Raw genomic sequence first — 18,177 nt, 5'->3', positions numbered from 1 at the left:
GACTTGTGCACTATATTTAAAGTCTTCTGAAGCCATGCAGTATGGTGCTGTGTGTGAGAAACAGACCGAAATTTAAATTTTGGTAAATTTCGATTTCAAAACTCATATTTAATTTTGATCGTTATGAGACACAAGAACCAGTGACGTTTGGCATCACTGATGTTAAACCTGGTGTGACTTGTTGTGACGCACCATATTTAAATACATGCAAGTGAATGAGGTTTGAGTGCTGCAGCGGAGATTATCAGTGAATATGGGGTTACATTTCTGTCTTTTCCTCTCTCAAAGCTATCGTATGGCTCCAGAAGTCATGGAATACTTTATATTGCAGGACTCATAAAAATTTTTATATACTATTTTCACTATTTGCAATTTTTCAAATACTCTTTTAGAATATTTTAATTATGCTTTTGGTCATTTTTGGAGCTTGAAAGCCCCTGGTCACCAATCACTTTTGTTGTATGAAAGGAGGGTCAGCAGTGTTAACATTCTTCTTAACGCCTTCTTTTTACAGAATGTTCATTTTTGGGTGCACTATTCCTTTAACACAGGTGGCTGTGATAAGGAATGTTGTTGTGGTTGTCTTTCTGAGAAACAGATGTGAAGATTGGAATGGTTATCTCCTGGAAATGAGCTGTGAGCTACTCTTGATACCCCCTGTACAACTCTCTTGAAGTGGTCTCTTTGGTGCACAGTCGTAAGCCACGGCCTGCAACACCATATAAGTGTACAGTGGGATTCAGAAGTGCTGAATCCACTTGTAAAAATGCTTCTATTTTGTAATTTTTATAGTTTTTATTAAAAAAAAAAAAAGATAAATATTTAATCAGCATAACAATTTGAGCGAAAAGTTGAACTGAAAAATCAACCATTGTATGACAATTAGTAGTGCAGTGCAGTATCTTAAATATGTCTGATTTATTTTATGTGATAACATATATTTGGTTTACTTTTTTCCAAAATCCTAAAATGTTGTGTTTAATTCCAGTTTTAAATTAGAGTTTGAAAGCCTGATTTTCAATGTGTGTGACTTTTGAACCCGAATGCATTTATTTGGTAAGTAGCCATTTAATAAGTGGCATAATGTACAACCAGGTGGTTGTGGTCAATATCACAATATAAACCACAACAGAGTGGGGGAATCTTATGTTAAGCGGAGTACATTTTCTCACCCCTTCACAACTCAAATATGGAGGCATGTGAAGAAAAAGTGTATTTTTATCAGTTAATCCCTCAAGGAGTGAGTGAACTTTCTGCGTAATGTCTTTTAGCAGTTTTATACCCTTGTGTATAATAGGGTGCAGTAAAAAGTCAGTTAAATGGGAGGTCTCGCTTCTGTGAAATATATCTCCTGTCATTATGGGAAAAATACCGGTTTCAGGACAAGCAGGAATAGCTATGGCATGCTTTCAAAGGACAGGAGTGTCAATGAATGTAAAGGTTTCGTTTTTTTAACTGTCAAAGGGGAATTCATGCTAAATAGTACTCTCTTAATATCCGATAAGTGTTGAACTTCAGTCTGAGCTGTCTATCCTTTAAACTTATAGTATTTAAGGGTCCAGGTGTACCCACTTTTATGTGTGTCATTTTAAACAATTCAGACATGTACCTGACTTGTCAATGGAAACTAGTACCTCAAGATTTTCAAGGTATGAATGTTGATCTCATTTAAATATCTTACTGTACCTTCCTCTTGTTGGGAACACAAAGCTTCAGCACATATCTTGCATACTTTATTGTGCCAATTACTCCAGCTATCATTTGACACTCAAAAATCAATGTACGATATGTACAAACACACATTTCAAGCTCATATGTCAGATGATACTGTGAGCTCACAATACAGTTTCTATCTTGATACAGGCCTCAATGTTTCCACTATGATATTGCTTTAAGTATTCAAATAATAAAAAAAAGAATAGCACAATTTATAAAACCAATAGTTCTGACTATAAATTCTGATTAAATGGGCCATGTTTAAAGTTGTTGTAAAATGACTATACACACACCCCTATAATGGCACAGTCTATGTTAAAGTTGCTACATTGCTTGGCAACCATCAACAGCCTACAGTTAGGATAATGAACCCGTATGAGTTTCTATCTTCCGTGGAATGCAAAAGGAGATGTTTAGGAGAATGTTAGCCTTAGTCACCATTCACTTTCGTCTTTCCATACAATGAAAGTGAATGGTGACTGAGGCTGTCAGTCTGCCTAACATCACCTTTTAAAGTGTGTTCCATGGAAAAAATAAAGTCATACGGGTTTGGAACATGATAGTAAGTAAATGATGATAGAATTGTAATTTTTGGTTAAACTATCCTTTTAAAAATAAATTTGACTGTTAATTGAATATAGGTAGGTTATCATATTGCTGTAAATAAAGCAATAGGCCTCTCGCGATTATTAAATAATCGTCTGATCGCAGTTATTTGACCTAACCGCGGTTATTTGAGCTGCTCTGCCAAACTCCTGCGAAAATATAAACAAACAAATATAAACTTTGATAGAGAACACAAAGCACTCCGGTTTCACTTTAATTTAACGATCGTGTAATGGCAAATGTTCCTTGTCATAGCGGGTTCACAGAGGAGGAGACCATGCTTCCTCTATTTCTGTGGAGTTATAAAAAGATGAGACAAAATCTCAAAGGTTTTGCTTCATGAGAAATAAGGGCTCGTGGGTTTAATCAAAGGGCATTAAAAAAACACGTGAAAGTGAAGAAATTAGGACACAAATATTTTACTATTGTATAATATAATATAAATTATATTATATAACATAAATATAATAAAATATATTTTATATTATTATTATTTTTTATAATAAATGAAATATTCTTTTTATTAGTTCCAAAAAACAACAACAACAAAAAAAAAACAGTGCAAATGTAAAATTGACAAAACTAAAGTTGGCCAAAAAGAGAAAATAGTATTTAGAAATATATTGATATTTGTAACATTGTTTTTTTTTCACCCAATTTGGAATGCCCAATTCCCAGTGTGCTTTTAAGTCCTCGTGGTCGCATAATGATTTGTCTCAATCTGGGTGGCGGAGGATGAATCCCAGTTGCCTCCATGTCTGAGACCATCAACCCGTGCATCTTATCATGTTGGGCTTGTTGAGCCACGGAGACATTGCGCATGTCTAGGCTTCACGCCATCCACCGATGCATCCGCGCTCAATTTACCACGCGCCCCACCGGGAACGAACCACATTATAGCGACCACGAGGAGGTTATCCCATGTGATTCTACCCTCCCTAGCAACCGGGCCAATCTGGTTGCTTAGGAGACCTGGTTGGAGTCACTCAGCACGCCCTGAGATTCGAACTAGCGAACTAGCGAACTCCAGGGGTGGTAGACAGCGTCTTTTACCACTGAGCTAATTTGATTCTTAGAGTATATTAGAAGTTAAATATGTAAAAATTAGTTCTTCAGGTGTGTGAAGCACACATGCACCTTAAGAAATTGGACAATTTATATGACAATTAATCATGAAAGCCCTAAATGAGACAATTAATCATCATAATCGCAATAATTTGTTTGACAATTAATTGTCAGCCAAATTTCATAATTGTGACTAAAGCAAAAAACTCTCGAGTCCTTAGGTTACAGGGATTTTACCACAGGTAAGGGGTGTTCATAGGCACAATGTACTCAGCCTTTCGTGGCTTATTACTTTAATGCAATATCATTGTATCAAATAATAAATGTATGATGAACATAAGTTTTTCAATTGCCTAATAAAATGAAAGACATATGTTTTTTTACAAAGATAATTTGCCTTATTTTTGCTCTGTCTTTCAACATTGAAAACAGAGTCAGCCTTCTCCTGTGAAAGCTTGTGTTTAGGCTGGCGACATTGACCTCGGCCGCATTAAGACTCTTGAGGCCCTAATGACGGCCGTCTTGCCATTTACAAAACCAAAAAGTGTGGCTTGCATATGTGGAAAATACTGTCTCGGAGCCCTCAGTGTTTTCTTGTCTCGTAGAGAGGTTCCTCTTGAGGGGTTAAAAGCGACTTCCTCCCTCAGTGCTTAGTGGAAACTTTAACAACACCCGTAAGGTCAAGTAGACGCTGTGTAGAGCGGCATCCCTTTCCTCCAGCTTGATATAGCTCTCCCTGCCCTTATCAGAACAATGCCACGACCCAGCGCCGCGGAGTGCACCCCTCGCGATACGCCGCTGCCTCTTCCGTTTCCCAAATTAACAAAACCCTGAGCTATTGATAGCGGTTTTATACAATAGTGAAGAGGATAGGGAGTTTGAGAGAGGGAGGGGGACGAGACTAAATGAGTAAACTTCAGTCTCACTAATGTCCTCTCTGGGACATTTAATTTTTCTGGCATTCCACAAGGGAAGGCCGCTCAAAGGCAAGATTGCAGAGCTCTTAGTTGTTATTAGACTCACTGTATGATTCTCAAAACTAATGTTCACAAAGAACCCAGTCTCGTTTTTATGAAGGTGAGGGGGATTTGTTGTGTGAAATTAGACTCACTAAGCACTTTATTAGGAACACTATGGTCCTAATAATGTGCCCGACGTGGTCTTCTGCTGTTGTAGCCCATCCACCTCAAGGTTTGACGTGTTGTGCATTCTGAGATGCTATTCTGATCACTACAGTTGTACAGAGTTGCTATCTGAGTTACCATAGCCTTTCTGTCAGCTCAAACCAGTCTGGCCATTCTCTGTTGACCTCTCTCATCAACAAGATGTTTCCGTCCGCAGAACTGCCGCTCACTGGATGTTTTTTGTTTTTGGCACCATTCTGAGTAAACTCTAGAGACTGTTGTTTGTGAAAATCCCAGGAGATCAGCAGTTACAGAAATACTCAAACCAGTCCGTATGGCACCAACAATCATGCCACGGTCGAAATCACTGAGATCACATTTTTCCCCCATTCTGATGGTGGATGTGAACATTAACTGAATCTCCTGACCCATATCTGAATTATTTTATGCACTGCATTGCTGCCACAGGATTAGCTGATTAGATAATCGCATGAAGAAGTAGGTGTTCAGGTGTTCCTAATAAAGTGCGCAGTGAGTGTATATGAATATGGTATGCTTTTGTGTCTCATGGCATTTTTTCTTAAGCATTAGAGTCACAAATCCTGTGTTTATATTGTGAAAACTATTTCACTGTATCCAACAATTAAAACCATACAACAATGTCATAACTTTGACTTAATCTGTTTGATATGAATTGATTTTCAGTTTATTGTAGAAAGAATTATTTTTTTCTTAACTTAATTAATATTATGTTTTAATTACTCAACTATTTAACTCTACTAGAGTTATTTTGAGAATTTTTTTATAGCATTTTTTTTTAACTTTATAGCATTTTTCTGTTTCGTTTTGATATTTATTTAATGTTTACAAATCAAGGTTTTAGACTGTATTTAGACATGTCCCAACTTTTAACAGGATTGCAAAAATGTCAAGCCTCATATAAAATGAATAGAAAATATAACCTAATTTTATTTGTTGTTAGGTTGACAGTCAACATTTTCTGAAGGTTAAGCGCCTCCTTTCACTGACCATTTGTTTAAAAAAAAAAAAAAATCAATCATTGTACCCTGTTCGTAGAAAGTGCTTTTAAGAAAGGAATTAATGTGGTTTTTGTGGGGTGATGTATACAGAAAAACAGTCTTTGGTCTGCAGCAAAATAAGCACGACTTGATAGTCTGGTGCTGCAAACAAACATCCACTTGAACTCAAAGGTTTCTGGTGTTTCCCAGGGGGCACTGCTGTCGGAAACTTTTGTGGTTTTGAGATGATGTTGTACTTATCATCAAAGAGGAAGTTGCTCACCTTTAGTTCTGCTTTTGACCCTGTTGTAGAGGTCTGTACAGGTCTTAAAATGAAACCCAACCCGTACCAGGGACCGTGTGGCCTGACCCTACCCGGCCCGTATGATACCGTCAGATTTTAAGCCCGAACCCGAAATCGCTTACTATCGAATTTTTTCTCCAAGCAAGTACTGTTGCAATAGGCTGAATTTTATGTAAGCATATAGGCAACATTCATAACAGTACTGAAACACTAAACATATACAGTTTTAACAAGGCACAGCAGCCCCTTAGTACACTAGAGCAGAAGGGGAAAAAAGCATGGACTTACTGTTTATTTGCTGAAACTTCACTTGGTGCAGAACAATCTGGAATTATATTAAACAACGCAGCAGTCCCCTCTTGGTGCAGAACAATCTGGAATAATATGAAACACTGCAACAGTCCCCTCTATGCAGCCTGAACTTGTTCAGATTGTTAAATCTTTGTGACAACTGTGCTAAAAACAATCGAGATGCAGCGCAAAGAATGAAAAGGAGTGCAGGTGTCTCAACATGTGTTTTTGAAAATTTGAAAAGTTCTACTTAATTTGACATGGTGTTTAAGCGAGACGCGGTGCAAATGTTAAAGACATTCGTCCAGCATGTGTTTACATAGGAAAACAATGGGAAAACAGAACAGATGCGCACAAAAACATGTTCGGTGTGAACAGCCCCTAACTCGTACATTCGCGCGTGTCTGTGAGTGAGTGCGCGAAACAAGTTTGGTAAACCTGTTCATACAAACCCAAACCCGACCTGAAGTCCTACTTGAAAAACTGACCCGAACCCGGCCCGAAAACCGTCGGGTTCTCTGGGCCCGTCGGGCACGGGTCGGGTTGCAGACCTCCACCCTGTTGTGCATGAAATCAAATACTATTAATCTTCCTTAGAATAAGTTATTGTAAAAATATCTGCTCTCACCATGCTGCATACAAACTTAAGAGTTGCATCCATTACTGTTAAACTCATGTTTAAAATATTGTGCTCTTTCTTTGAATTTAAATGCATTCAGAATGTAATTGAGAATTCAGCTGCATTTGAATGCATTTTAAAAACAGTTTGATTCTTATGAAGCTGGCTAATTTGAAAGAAATTGCATGCAATTGTATTTTGCATGCCTATCAGTATCAAAAGCAGTTTGTTCAGACGCAGCAAATAGTTTCCATTCAAAGACAAATATTATTGTTGTAGCGAGTAATGTTCTAAAGTAAGCAATAAAAATACACCTGAATTTTGACCTGTTATAGTACCAAAAATTTAAAATCTGTTTATAACAATTTGGAGCTCATTTTAACAGTGTAATTGCAACAACAACAGACAAAAATATCTTTCCAACCAACAACCATTAACGTCATGCAAATGTGTTTCTGCATGCAAATAAAGGACCCTAACTAATCTGAATATAGGCTACTCAGTCTGGGGAGACTTGTTTAACCAGCAGTGATTTCATATTTTGCATAATACCTCAACATGATTCATGATTTAAAAATATTTACTACTTACTACATTTGAATAATGGAATAAAATGATCACTCTCATACCTTTAAGTCTCCATGTTACTGATTGCTTCCAAAACTGTCTATGGCATTTTGTATGAAAAAAGAGGCACTCAGTAATATTTTTCCTCATAACTTTTCCTACGGAAATTATTAATAGTTTTGAAATATTTTCAATCAATATCTTCCAGGCAGGCCAGGAAGATAGTGAATATTCTCGATACATTTGCCATTATTTTGCTGGCGATATAAAAGCATCATCATGAATATCGCAACACACTTTCACAGTGAAATTGTAAGGATTTGAACGACTGTTCTAAATTTGGCTAATTCGTATGATATCGTACGACTGCACTCGTATGAATTCCTGACTTTCACTACAAGCAATGACGTCGCTGGACATCGTTTTCATCTAATATGCAACAATTACTTGCTTCTGTCACACATAACAGCTTCCTGTCATGTTTACACACTCTACTGATGGGTTAGGTTTAGATAAGGGGTTTGGGTAAGGGCATAATATTAATAAGCATGTCCTTGACACCTTGCGTGGAACTCGCGCTTACTTCTGCATTACACATCCGGACATTTGCACGTGATGAAATCGTACGAATTCATATGAACAGAATCATACGAAATAGCCAACTCGTAAAATATGTATGAATTTTCGTGAGATCGGGTTGAATATTGCGATGATTTTAAAGCGCTTTCTATTTACCCATTAAGTTTCCTAAAGACTGTATTTTAGACTTAGGTTCTCAATCTTTCCTTGTCTCACAACTTGTGCATATAAGAACGTTAAATCGTGTTTTAATAAAATCTCAGATTTAAACATCAGTAGCAAAAATTAGTTGGAGTTTCTGTGTCAAATACAAACTCTGATTCAATTATTAGTTTTCAGCATCAATCAGAAATGTTCATGGAATTCTCCATGTGGCATTTTTCAAATATTTAAGTGTTTGATTAAAAATACATGAAAATAAAGTTTTGTTTCTGCATATGCATATTAGTATAAAATATTCTTCTTTTTGTTAATTCAGTGAAAAACTGTGGAAAATCTGTCGTGATTAACTATATTTTTACCGTGTTGTAGTTCTTACTTTAATTAGAATCTTCTTTTTATCTCTGGTTGAAAAATAAATGCTTTTATACCATTTCAGAGCAAAAACATAAATATTAAAATATAAATGGAATATTTTCAAAAGGCTGAAAAGTATCTAGATGGATTTTATTTATTTATTTATTGGTTGTATCACTCAGGTCTACTTTCAGATGTAGACAGAATGCTTTTCCAAAAAAAAATTCTTGAAGGGTTTAATATGTAATCTTTGGACCGATATCATGAGTAGGCATTATAAAACCTGTTTTTTTTTGTTTTTTTGCGATTTCAGACTTTTTGCATTACAGGTGAGTTCGAAGAACCCTGAATATTTGCATCGCTCATGGCCTTTGCAGGCATCCCAAAGAGTTTTAATGTGGTCTCTGCACATTGTACTCGGCCTACCAGCATATTTGCATGGGCCAATTGTGCTTTTGAATGCTTTGTATGGAAACAAATGAGAAATTCACATTACTCTGCAGTTTCCTTCACTCAAATTCTGGCTTACGTTGCGATTGCATGCAGCATATTAGCGCATGATCTTAACGATCTTACCATGTCATCTTTTATCACACACATCTGGAATTTTGTCGTCCCCGTGCTTGGTTATTTCACCACGTCAATAATCCTGGTTGTCGAGTCACTACAGGTAATACCTTCTGGTTTTGCTTTGATATCTTAGTAGTAGAAGTAAAATTGTCGTTCTAATATCGAATCCAATCCGCTGAGCAATAGACACAAAAAGTCACAGCAGTGGTAAGCAGGGTTTTATGGGTTGTTGATATTTCTTGTTTTTGTTGATATTTTTGACATTATCAGGCAGTTCTAACTTTAGCAGCCAAAAAACCCACATGAGATAACAGTAGGAAAATTCTAAATTTGCTTGTTTAGTTGGGTGCTTTTGCAACCAGCAAGCCCACTGTTATAAAAATGGTACTGTAAATTTTTCCTGTGAGCAGATAAGTAGTGTATGTTAAAATATGTGTGAATCAAATACATTTAGTATTGCATTAGTACTGTATATCATGAAATCTACTGCTGTATAATTGCTTCAGGGCACAGATTTTACATTTTTGTTTATCGTGAAGAAATAAACAAAAATGACTGAAAAATGACTGTTGAAATAAATGCTTTTGTACAAAACAAATTGTGGTCTGCACAATCATTGCATTTGAACATTTATTCTACCTAGCCTGAATCATATTTTGTTTTACCTTGCATAGTTGCAAGGTATCTACCTAATTTGACTAACTTCTACCAAGTGATGAATTTGTGCCAAAATATGTTGAGTTTGATTAAAAAGCACAGTCTTTGATATCAACCAAAAAATATTGTAAATGTTTCTCGTCCCTTTTAAAGGTTGATACACCTATTTATTTAACTATGGTATATGGTTAGTTGCATTTTATTATTTGCATTTAGCATTGCATTTTTACGGGTCGCGTCTCACCATTTGAGAACCACTGATCTAAAGCTGTTGTTGTACATGGTCGGCAATAGTAATTTTGACCTGACCTTGGCTTTTGAGTCCCATCACTTCCTGCGACATGTTTTCCACTTGTTTTGTTTTCCCACATCCGGAGCATTTCCCTCGCTATAGCAATTTAACTTGGATCCCCTTTTTTCTGCACTGTACTTTAAATTCTACAGTCATTGGAGGCAGGATCTGGTTGTTCTGATCCTAATATCTGGTCAGCACTACCTGTTCATCAGTCCTAATGTCAAATTTTTGAGACTTAATGCCATTTTTATGCCATGTTGCTCATAACATTTGTCAGTTGAGGGCGCTATTTTTCTGCTGTTGTTTTTAACAAGCATTTCTGCATGATGTCGGTCTCTATAAAGCTCATTTAGTATCTTTGAAGTACTGGGTTTTGGAAAGAGGGGCGTGACTAATTCAACGGCTCTGTCTCGTGGAAGTAGAACAGCTAAAATCGCTTACAGCACCTTTAACTCCAGGTTGCTCTGGGGGTATTGTCCCTGTAATAAGTGCACTGTAAGTCGCTTTGGATAAAAGCATCTGCCAAATGCATAAATGTAAAATATAAATGTAAATATATAATAATACTAGTAATATTACTAGTAGTAGTAGTTATTATATTATTATTATTTCTGATTAGATTAATAATAATAACTTAATTTATAGAGCACCTTTCAAGTGGGTCAACCTGTTTTACAAACAAGTGAAAAGTAAAATAAATGTATTTCAAAAGGGGTAAAAAAGTTTTATTCATGTAAAAATTATACAGGGAAAACTGCTGGATGTTTGACAATGATTCTGTTAAAGGGCTATGTTCAAACACGGCATGTGATCTTGAACTTTGCCTGTGTTTCGCTGTTTGGTGTTTATGACATGGACATGTTTATGAGGAAACCCTCATACTCTTATAGCAATCTTATAAGCATCCAGACCGATGCTTTCCCAAGCAATGGTGCCGACCCCTGGATCACTGAGTTCCCAGTATAGAGGGGGTCACAGGAAACAGAAGCCCAACCTTCGCTGACATGCCACATGCTCTTTATTATGACATCTTGTGGTCAGAAGAACTGCTTTTCTCCATTGGAGCAGAACAGGAGAACCTTCATGTGACAGATAAAACTCATGCTGCTCTCAGATGGTGGTTAATACCATTTATGGGCTTTTTTCTTGTCTAAATTAAATCAGAACTTTCGTCATGGAAGTTACAGGGAATAGTCAAATTTCAAGCTTATTGCTGTCATAGCACCTCATAAAAACAGTACAGCACTCAAATGTCAAATAACTGTAATTTAATTGTGACTTAAAGAGATAGTTCATCCAAAAATGTAAATCATTTACTTACCTTGTTCCAAACCCGTATGACTTTCTTTCGTCTGTGGAACACAAAAGGGTAGAATATTAGGGACTGACAGCCTTAATCACCATTCACTTTCATTATATGTAAAAAAAAAATAAAATAAATAAATGCAATGAAAGTGAATGATGACTGAGACTAACATACTGCCTTTTGTGTTGCACGGAAGAAAGAAAAACATACAGGTTTGGAACAACAGGGGTAAGTGAATGATGACTGTATATTTGGTCAACTATCCCTTTAAAATGTTTAAATGTAAATTGATATGGAAAAAACTTATAGATGTAGCAAACAGCTCTGATAGCTTAAGCTAAAAAAAAACAAAAAAACATCACCATAAATTGCTGCCCATCCAATGATCGCAAATCTGCTTGTTTGCTCACATTTTCCTTGTTTTTACATGAATTAGCGCTTGGAACGTTTGAAAAATCAGTGGAAAAATAAGTGGAAGACATAAAATTAGTCTGTTATCAGCTGTATCACTGCTCATAACTGCTTTCTACAATCTGTTAAATCATCTAAATTTAATAAAGGTATTTTAATGCCTAAATCTTTTGCCAGTTTACTGTTGTTTAATCAAAATGCATGGCAAACCATAAGTGACCAGACTTTGAATGCGCTGTCTTGTGTTTTGGTTGGACGGGCTCTCTAAGTTTGGACTGATTTTAGGCTGATTTGTGGTCATAACTTGCCCAGTGATGGACTGCTCTTCCTGGGAGAGCTGGCTCAAAATGTGCTGGGAGGCAGAAAGGCTTCCCTGGTCACCCGAGGATATCCCCCATCCATCTCTGAGAGGGGAGTAGAAAATGTGTTTCCCATACCAACATGGAAAGTTTAAGAGATTTCACTCAAGGACATTTAGTAAAGTGGAATAACACAGTGTAATGGCTCAACAGAGCAGCTGCTCTTAAACTGAAAACAAACATGTTTTCTGTAGAGTGCGAGTATGTCCAAATGAAGCAAGAACATTCTGAGAGGGTTCCAGGATAAAGGACTCACCTTGGCAGGAAAACAGCTGCAAACTGTCTATGTCACCTCCACAATAGGGTTCAATGGATGTGTTCCATGGATGTGTTCCACTTCCTGTGAAAAATACAGCAAAAATATCAGGCACAACGTATATGGTAATATGTTGGAAAAAGGCCTTTATTTTTTTTAATTTAATTTTTAATTGTTTTTTTTTTTTAACCATTTGAAGACATGAAATCTGTTTATTATCAACTGTAGTAAGCTTATCGCTGCCTTCCATAATCAGTTAATCTAAATTTGGCCAGTACAAAAGCTCTAGATACTTTTGATAATTTAGTTAATTTCATCTATGGATGAAATGTATTTTTTTTTTAAGGTTTTATGTGCTATAGTGAATCTGATTGTATGTTTGTACACAAATCTTTCACTTAAAGTGCTTTAGTGTGCTGTGTAAATTATAATATCAGCACTGACTGCCTCAGGAGTGGCCGGCAAATGTATTTAAATACATGCAAAAGACCTGTTTGTTTATTCTCCCGCATATTGCATTCTGGATTTTGCTATAGGAAAATGAACCCCACCTGCCAAATCGTATATAAGTAGCTAATAATTACATAAGTAATTATTCATCTTTCTTTGGGCATATTTCTGTTGCATATTTTGGGTATTTGACAAATAATATGGACAATGATTTTTTTTTTTTTAGGTTAAAATGTATTTATATGTATATGTTATATTATAAGGGACAGTGATGTCGTAACTGGTCACCATTTTTAAGTTTTAACCATTTTAATCACACATGCACTTAAACAGTCTTGTGGTGTGATACATGGAATGTTTAAATTAAGAATATTCCATGGAGTCTCAAATAGTATGAGCCATAAAAACTGCATGAATAATAATAATAAAAGAGTTGTTTAAAATACACTGCTTTACATGTCATGCCAACTACATTTTTGCCTTGAGATACAATGACCCCAAAAAGTATTTGGACAATTAAGCCACACTAAAATATATATGAATGTTATTGAATTAGAAAAAAAATATCAATCCAAGGGTAATTTATTTAAAAGAAAGGTAGTACAAGCACATTTTAAGCAAAATACTTTGTAGGGCCACTTTATTTGTTGCCATTTATGGCCTAGTAAATTTTATACTGTAGCATTGAAATTTAAATGGAACTCACTTTGCTCACTGTTTTTCATTGAATAGCATAAATCATGGAAGAAGATCAAGAACATGGTGCAATGGTCACCATTTCTGATGTCCTTCAAGAAGTACCCCTGGATCCAGCTGGCTGGCCATGCAGGTAGGCCTCAAAAGGGAGGTGTAGATGTTACATAACCTTTCAAAGTCAGTTAATACACTCTAAACACAGTGAATCCTAGGTCAGAAACATACATTACGTAATTACACAGGCACAAAAATTTGGATAAGGCAGTGCAAGCACAAAGTCCTATTGTAAATAGTTAGTGTGCAGGCTTGGTGGGGTAACAAACCTAGTACTTAATGTTTTTTTGTTTTTTGTTTTTTATCCGCTTTTCTCCTCAATTTGGCATGCCCAATTTCCAATGCGCTCTAATTCCTTGAGGTTGTGCATTGACTCGCCTCGGTCCAGGTGGCGGAGGACGGATCTCAGTTGCCTTCACTTCTGAGACAGTCAGCCCGCGCATCTTGTCACTTGGCTTGTTGAGTGTGTTACCGTGGAGACCTAGCGTGTGTGGAGGCTCACGCTATTCACCACGCACAACTTACCACATGCCCCACTGAGAGTGAGAACCACCTTATAGCGACCAAGAGGAAGGTAACCCACATGACTCTGCCCACCCTAGCAACCGGGCCAGTTGGTTGCTATGGAAGCCTGGCTGGAGTCACTCAGCACTCCCTGGATTCGAACTCGCGATTCCAGGGGTTCTAGTCAGCGTCTTTACTTGCTGAGGTACCCAGGCCCCCAATACCTTCAAATGTTTGTGCCTTAAGTTTTATTATTCAGGTGGCTATTTATAAATATGTAGATAGTTTCACTTTTACTAACTTGCTCAACAAGATTCTGTTTAAACTGTTGCCATGAAAGTAGCTGACCCCAATGAGAAAACTGACAGTAGAAGAACACAATTTACGTAATTTACACAACTTACACACGCTATAGCGTTCCATGTGGCAACACTTAGAATACAAATCATACTTCTGTAGCATTATGAACCAAGCTCTAACAGATAAAAACCACACACGAAAACAAGCTTGCATAGCTAAGCATTTGCATTGATGTGTTTCAGGACCTATGGTGTTGTGTAAGGTTCATTTTTTGTTTTTTTTTGTTCTGTGCATGGAAACATTTGTTATAACTTCATAATGTACAGTTCTATTTCAAGAAACAATTTAGTAATATGGACGATCTTGTGTAAATGTGCTTATTCCAGCAGTTTAGCATTCTGCAGCTCTTGACTGGTTACCCACTGAGGCTAAGCAGGGTTGAGCCTGGTCAGTACCTGGATGGGTAACCTAGGCAAAGCAAATTCCTTATTAATACTACTCTCTGTTTCTCTGTCTGCTCACATCAGGCAACTTTAAGGCAGGGACGAATGGTCGTATTCTGAAGAAACACTGCGAGTGTGAGCAGCAATGCCTCGAAAGGCTAATGAGAGATGTGCTGAAGCCTTACGTTCCTGCATACCATGGAGATGTAGAGAAGGATGGAGAGAAGTACAATCAGATGGAGGACTTGCTGGCGGATTTTGACCTGCCCTGTGTCATGGACTGCAAGATGGGTGTCAGGTCAGTTGCACAGAGACAAGGAGGGCTTGACCAGATTTAGCACTTTACAAACATTTAGACATTTAGAGATGTTGTATTTTCTTCAGCTGCCAATATTTGTAACAGCCTAGACTGTTTACTTATATTCTTCAATCCTGTTTGAAATTATTGAAACTGACAACAGACTTCAAGAATCAGTGAGCCTTTAGTGTGAGGAGCAACACAGCTGGAACATTTAAGACCTCTAGTGTACAATACAAAAAGGAAAAAGAAAAGAGAAAGACAGAGAGAGAGGAGAGAGACCTATAATTCACTAATGAGAATGAAGTAAAACAGAATTCACCTCTCTGCTAAGATTGAATCGTATTCTTATCTTATACTTGTGCAACTGCATGTCCACTTAGCTATATGTTATTTGAAATTAATTGTTCCATTGACCCATTATTTGTACAGATGTTAAACATTCCAAGCACCATAGAACTTCAATAAAGACATCCCTCATTGGAGACTGTGGAGAAGAGCAGCTCTTTGTCCTCTAATCTGGTTAAAGTTAGCTGTTCTTGTTTGCGACTGGTGCAGGTAGACCTTGAAACCCATCGGCCAGTGCTCATCACTTTTACCACTCTCACGGCTTGTTTTTCTCATCTCTGTTGTTCCTGGGATCGCTGTGTTTGCTGTTGCAAACATGACCGAAACACAGCAGCGGCCATGAACAAATATAGAGATAACCAGATGGTCAGGATAATGACAGAATCTCTGCTGGCCTGTCCAAACAAAACAATGCTATGATTTAAGATTCAAGCACATTTGGTCTGCTTTGCAGTTTCTAAGGCAGAGTTTCAAAAGAAAAGTCAAGCTGCTCTGCTAAAAAGATCAGCTTAAACCAGCATGAATTTTATGCTGGTCCAGGCTGGGTTATGCTGGTGTAGTGCTGGTCTAAGTTATGCTGTTCACAAACCTCTAGCAAACCAGCATTCTATCCTGGTCAACCAGCCACCTGGATCTGAAAAACATCCAAACATATACTGGTCAGCCTGCAAACCAGCATTCCATGCTGGGGACCAGCACACATGCATCCCATGCTGGTCAGGATCTCCAGAGCACAATATTTGCTGTCAGCCAACACACCAGCATTCAATGCTGGTCAATCATCATCCAGCATGATATTTGCTGGTAAACCAGCACACCAGAATCCCATGCCGGTCAACCAGCATCCAATACAAAATATTTGCTGGTCAACCAGGACACCATGCTGATCAACCAGCATCCAAAACACAATATTTGCTGGTCAACCAGCACACCAGCATCCCATGAACACATCCAGAACATAATATTTGTGTCCACCAGCATCCCATGTAAGTGTAACAGCATCCGAACACAATATTTGCTGGTCAAACAGAACACCATTCTGGACAACCAGCATCAAAAACACAATATTTGCTGGTCAAATAACACACCAGCATCCCATGCTGGTCAACCAGCATCCAAAACACAACATTTGCTGGTCAACCAAAACATCAGCATCCCATGCTTGTCAACCAGCATGCAGAACACAATACTTGCTTGTAATCAGCACACCAGCATGAAAAACACAACATATGCAGGTCAACTAGCACACCAGCATCCCATGCTGATCAACCAGTAAACCAAAACACCAGCATTCCATGTTGGGCACTAAAAAACCAGCACACCATCATTACTTGCTGGGAACCAGCACACATGTATCCCATGCTGATCAAACATTATCCAGAGCACAAAATTTGCTGGTCAACCAGCACACCAGCATCCAAAACACAATATTTCCTGGTCAACAAGGACACCATACTGATCAACCAGAGTGTTTTGGGACAGAGAGAGGACCACTGGATTAAAAGGAGAACAAATATTTTATTATTAGAAGTTTTAGTTTAAAAGGAACTCCTTAGGTATACATCTCTCCTGAATTATTCCTCTAGCCAAGATCTTGTTTTCAAGAGAACTGCATTTTTGTATGCTCTACGAATTTCAACAGAAAATGAATGATGGTGCAACACATGCAACAATCTAAGTAAGTGACACTGAAACTGAGCCAGTGGGTCATTTTTCTCTCCTCTTGCAGGACATATTTGGAGGAGGAGTTGACGAAAGCCAGGAAGAAGCCCAGCTTGAGAGCCGACATGTACCAGAAGATGATTGAGGTGGACCCTGAGGCTCCCACGCCCGAAGAGCATGAACAGAAAGCAGTCACTAAGCCACGCTATATGCAGTGGAGAGAAACCATCAGCTCCACCTCTACACTGGGCTTCCGGATTGAGGGCATCAAGGTGAGACGTTCGGTCTCGAAAGCTTTGTTGGAACTTTGACACGTCTCCTTGATATGAAATGAACAGATGATTGCGCAGACAAATGAGATGAAATTGCAAAAAAATCTTTAACATCCTCATTTGAATGGTATTTTGGCATAATTTCAAGTGAATTTCCCAACTTCACTGGCTATGTTCACACTGTAGTTTGGAATTGACAACCAGATTTACTGAATAGTCAAAATTCAGATAACTCCGATATCAGATGTCTTGAAAATTTAAGAGAGTCACTTTCGGTTAAATGATGCGGTTTTCACTCTTGTTCCTAACTGAATTGTTTGTGAACATCTTGTGGTGTGTTTAGCACTCTAAAACAGGGCTGACAACTGTATTCTGCTGCTGTGTGCATGTAATCACCTTGTTATATCGTCACATTCAATTAAAATGTTGTAATATAGTTATTTACTATAAAGTTGTTTTCGAGTAGATAACCTACGTCATCTATGGGTCATGTTTTCCTAGCTTATAAGTATTGATTTCCTGATGTTCAGAGTTTGACACATATTCCCTTATTCATTTTAAGAGAGTCACAAGTTACAGAAAGTGAAACTAGAAGTGCAATGCTGTTTTTATCTGGCGAATCATGGCAGATCTGTGCCCATTCATGTCTTAATGAGGCCTTCAGACTGAGGTGAGGGAGCAGTATTGTCTTTTCTCATGAGGGATTGTTGACGAATGATTCTGTCATACACACTGCCTGTTTGTGGCACATCCATTGAGCCCAACATCAGTCAGTGACAGGCCGAGGCTCTCACAACACTATTTCAGTTCTGTAATTCCGGCCTTAACCACACCCGGCTCTAGTTATGTAAATACATCTTCATGGAAAATGTCAAAGAGACTTAATACAG

At 37.6% G+C, this 18,177-nt stretch overlaps 1 protein-coding gene across 3 annotated transcripts in view; it reads left to right on the top strand.

Moving 5' to 3' along the window:
- Positions 1 to 18,177, top strand: part of LOC127410065 (inositol-trisphosphate 3-kinase B-like) — a 40,628-nt gene that overhangs the window by 12,124 nt on the left and 10,327 nt on the right. For all 3 annotated transcript variants that reach the window (XM_051645092.1, XM_051645093.1, XM_051645094.1), the window contains 3 exons: positions 13,443 to 13,539; positions 14,792 to 15,005; positions 17,083 to 17,287. In XM_051645092.1, the coding sequence (XP_051501052.1) occupies positions 13,443 to 13,539; positions 14,792 to 15,005; positions 17,083 to 17,287 (516 nt within the window). The remainder of the gene's footprint in view (positions 1 to 13,442; positions 13,540 to 14,791; positions 15,006 to 17,082; positions 17,288 to 18,177) is intronic.

Source organism: Myxocyprinus asiaticus, chromosome 19, assembly GCF_019703515.2.
Source record: "Myxocyprinus asiaticus isolate MX2 ecotype Aquarium Trade chromosome 19, UBuf_Myxa_2, whole genome shotgun sequence".
Taxonomy (NCBI): Eukaryota; Metazoa; Chordata; class Actinopteri; order Cypriniformes; family Catostomidae; genus Myxocyprinus; species Myxocyprinus asiaticus.
Note: the sequence above shows the minus strand (reverse complement) of the source record. Positions and strands in the feature narration are given on the sequence as shown.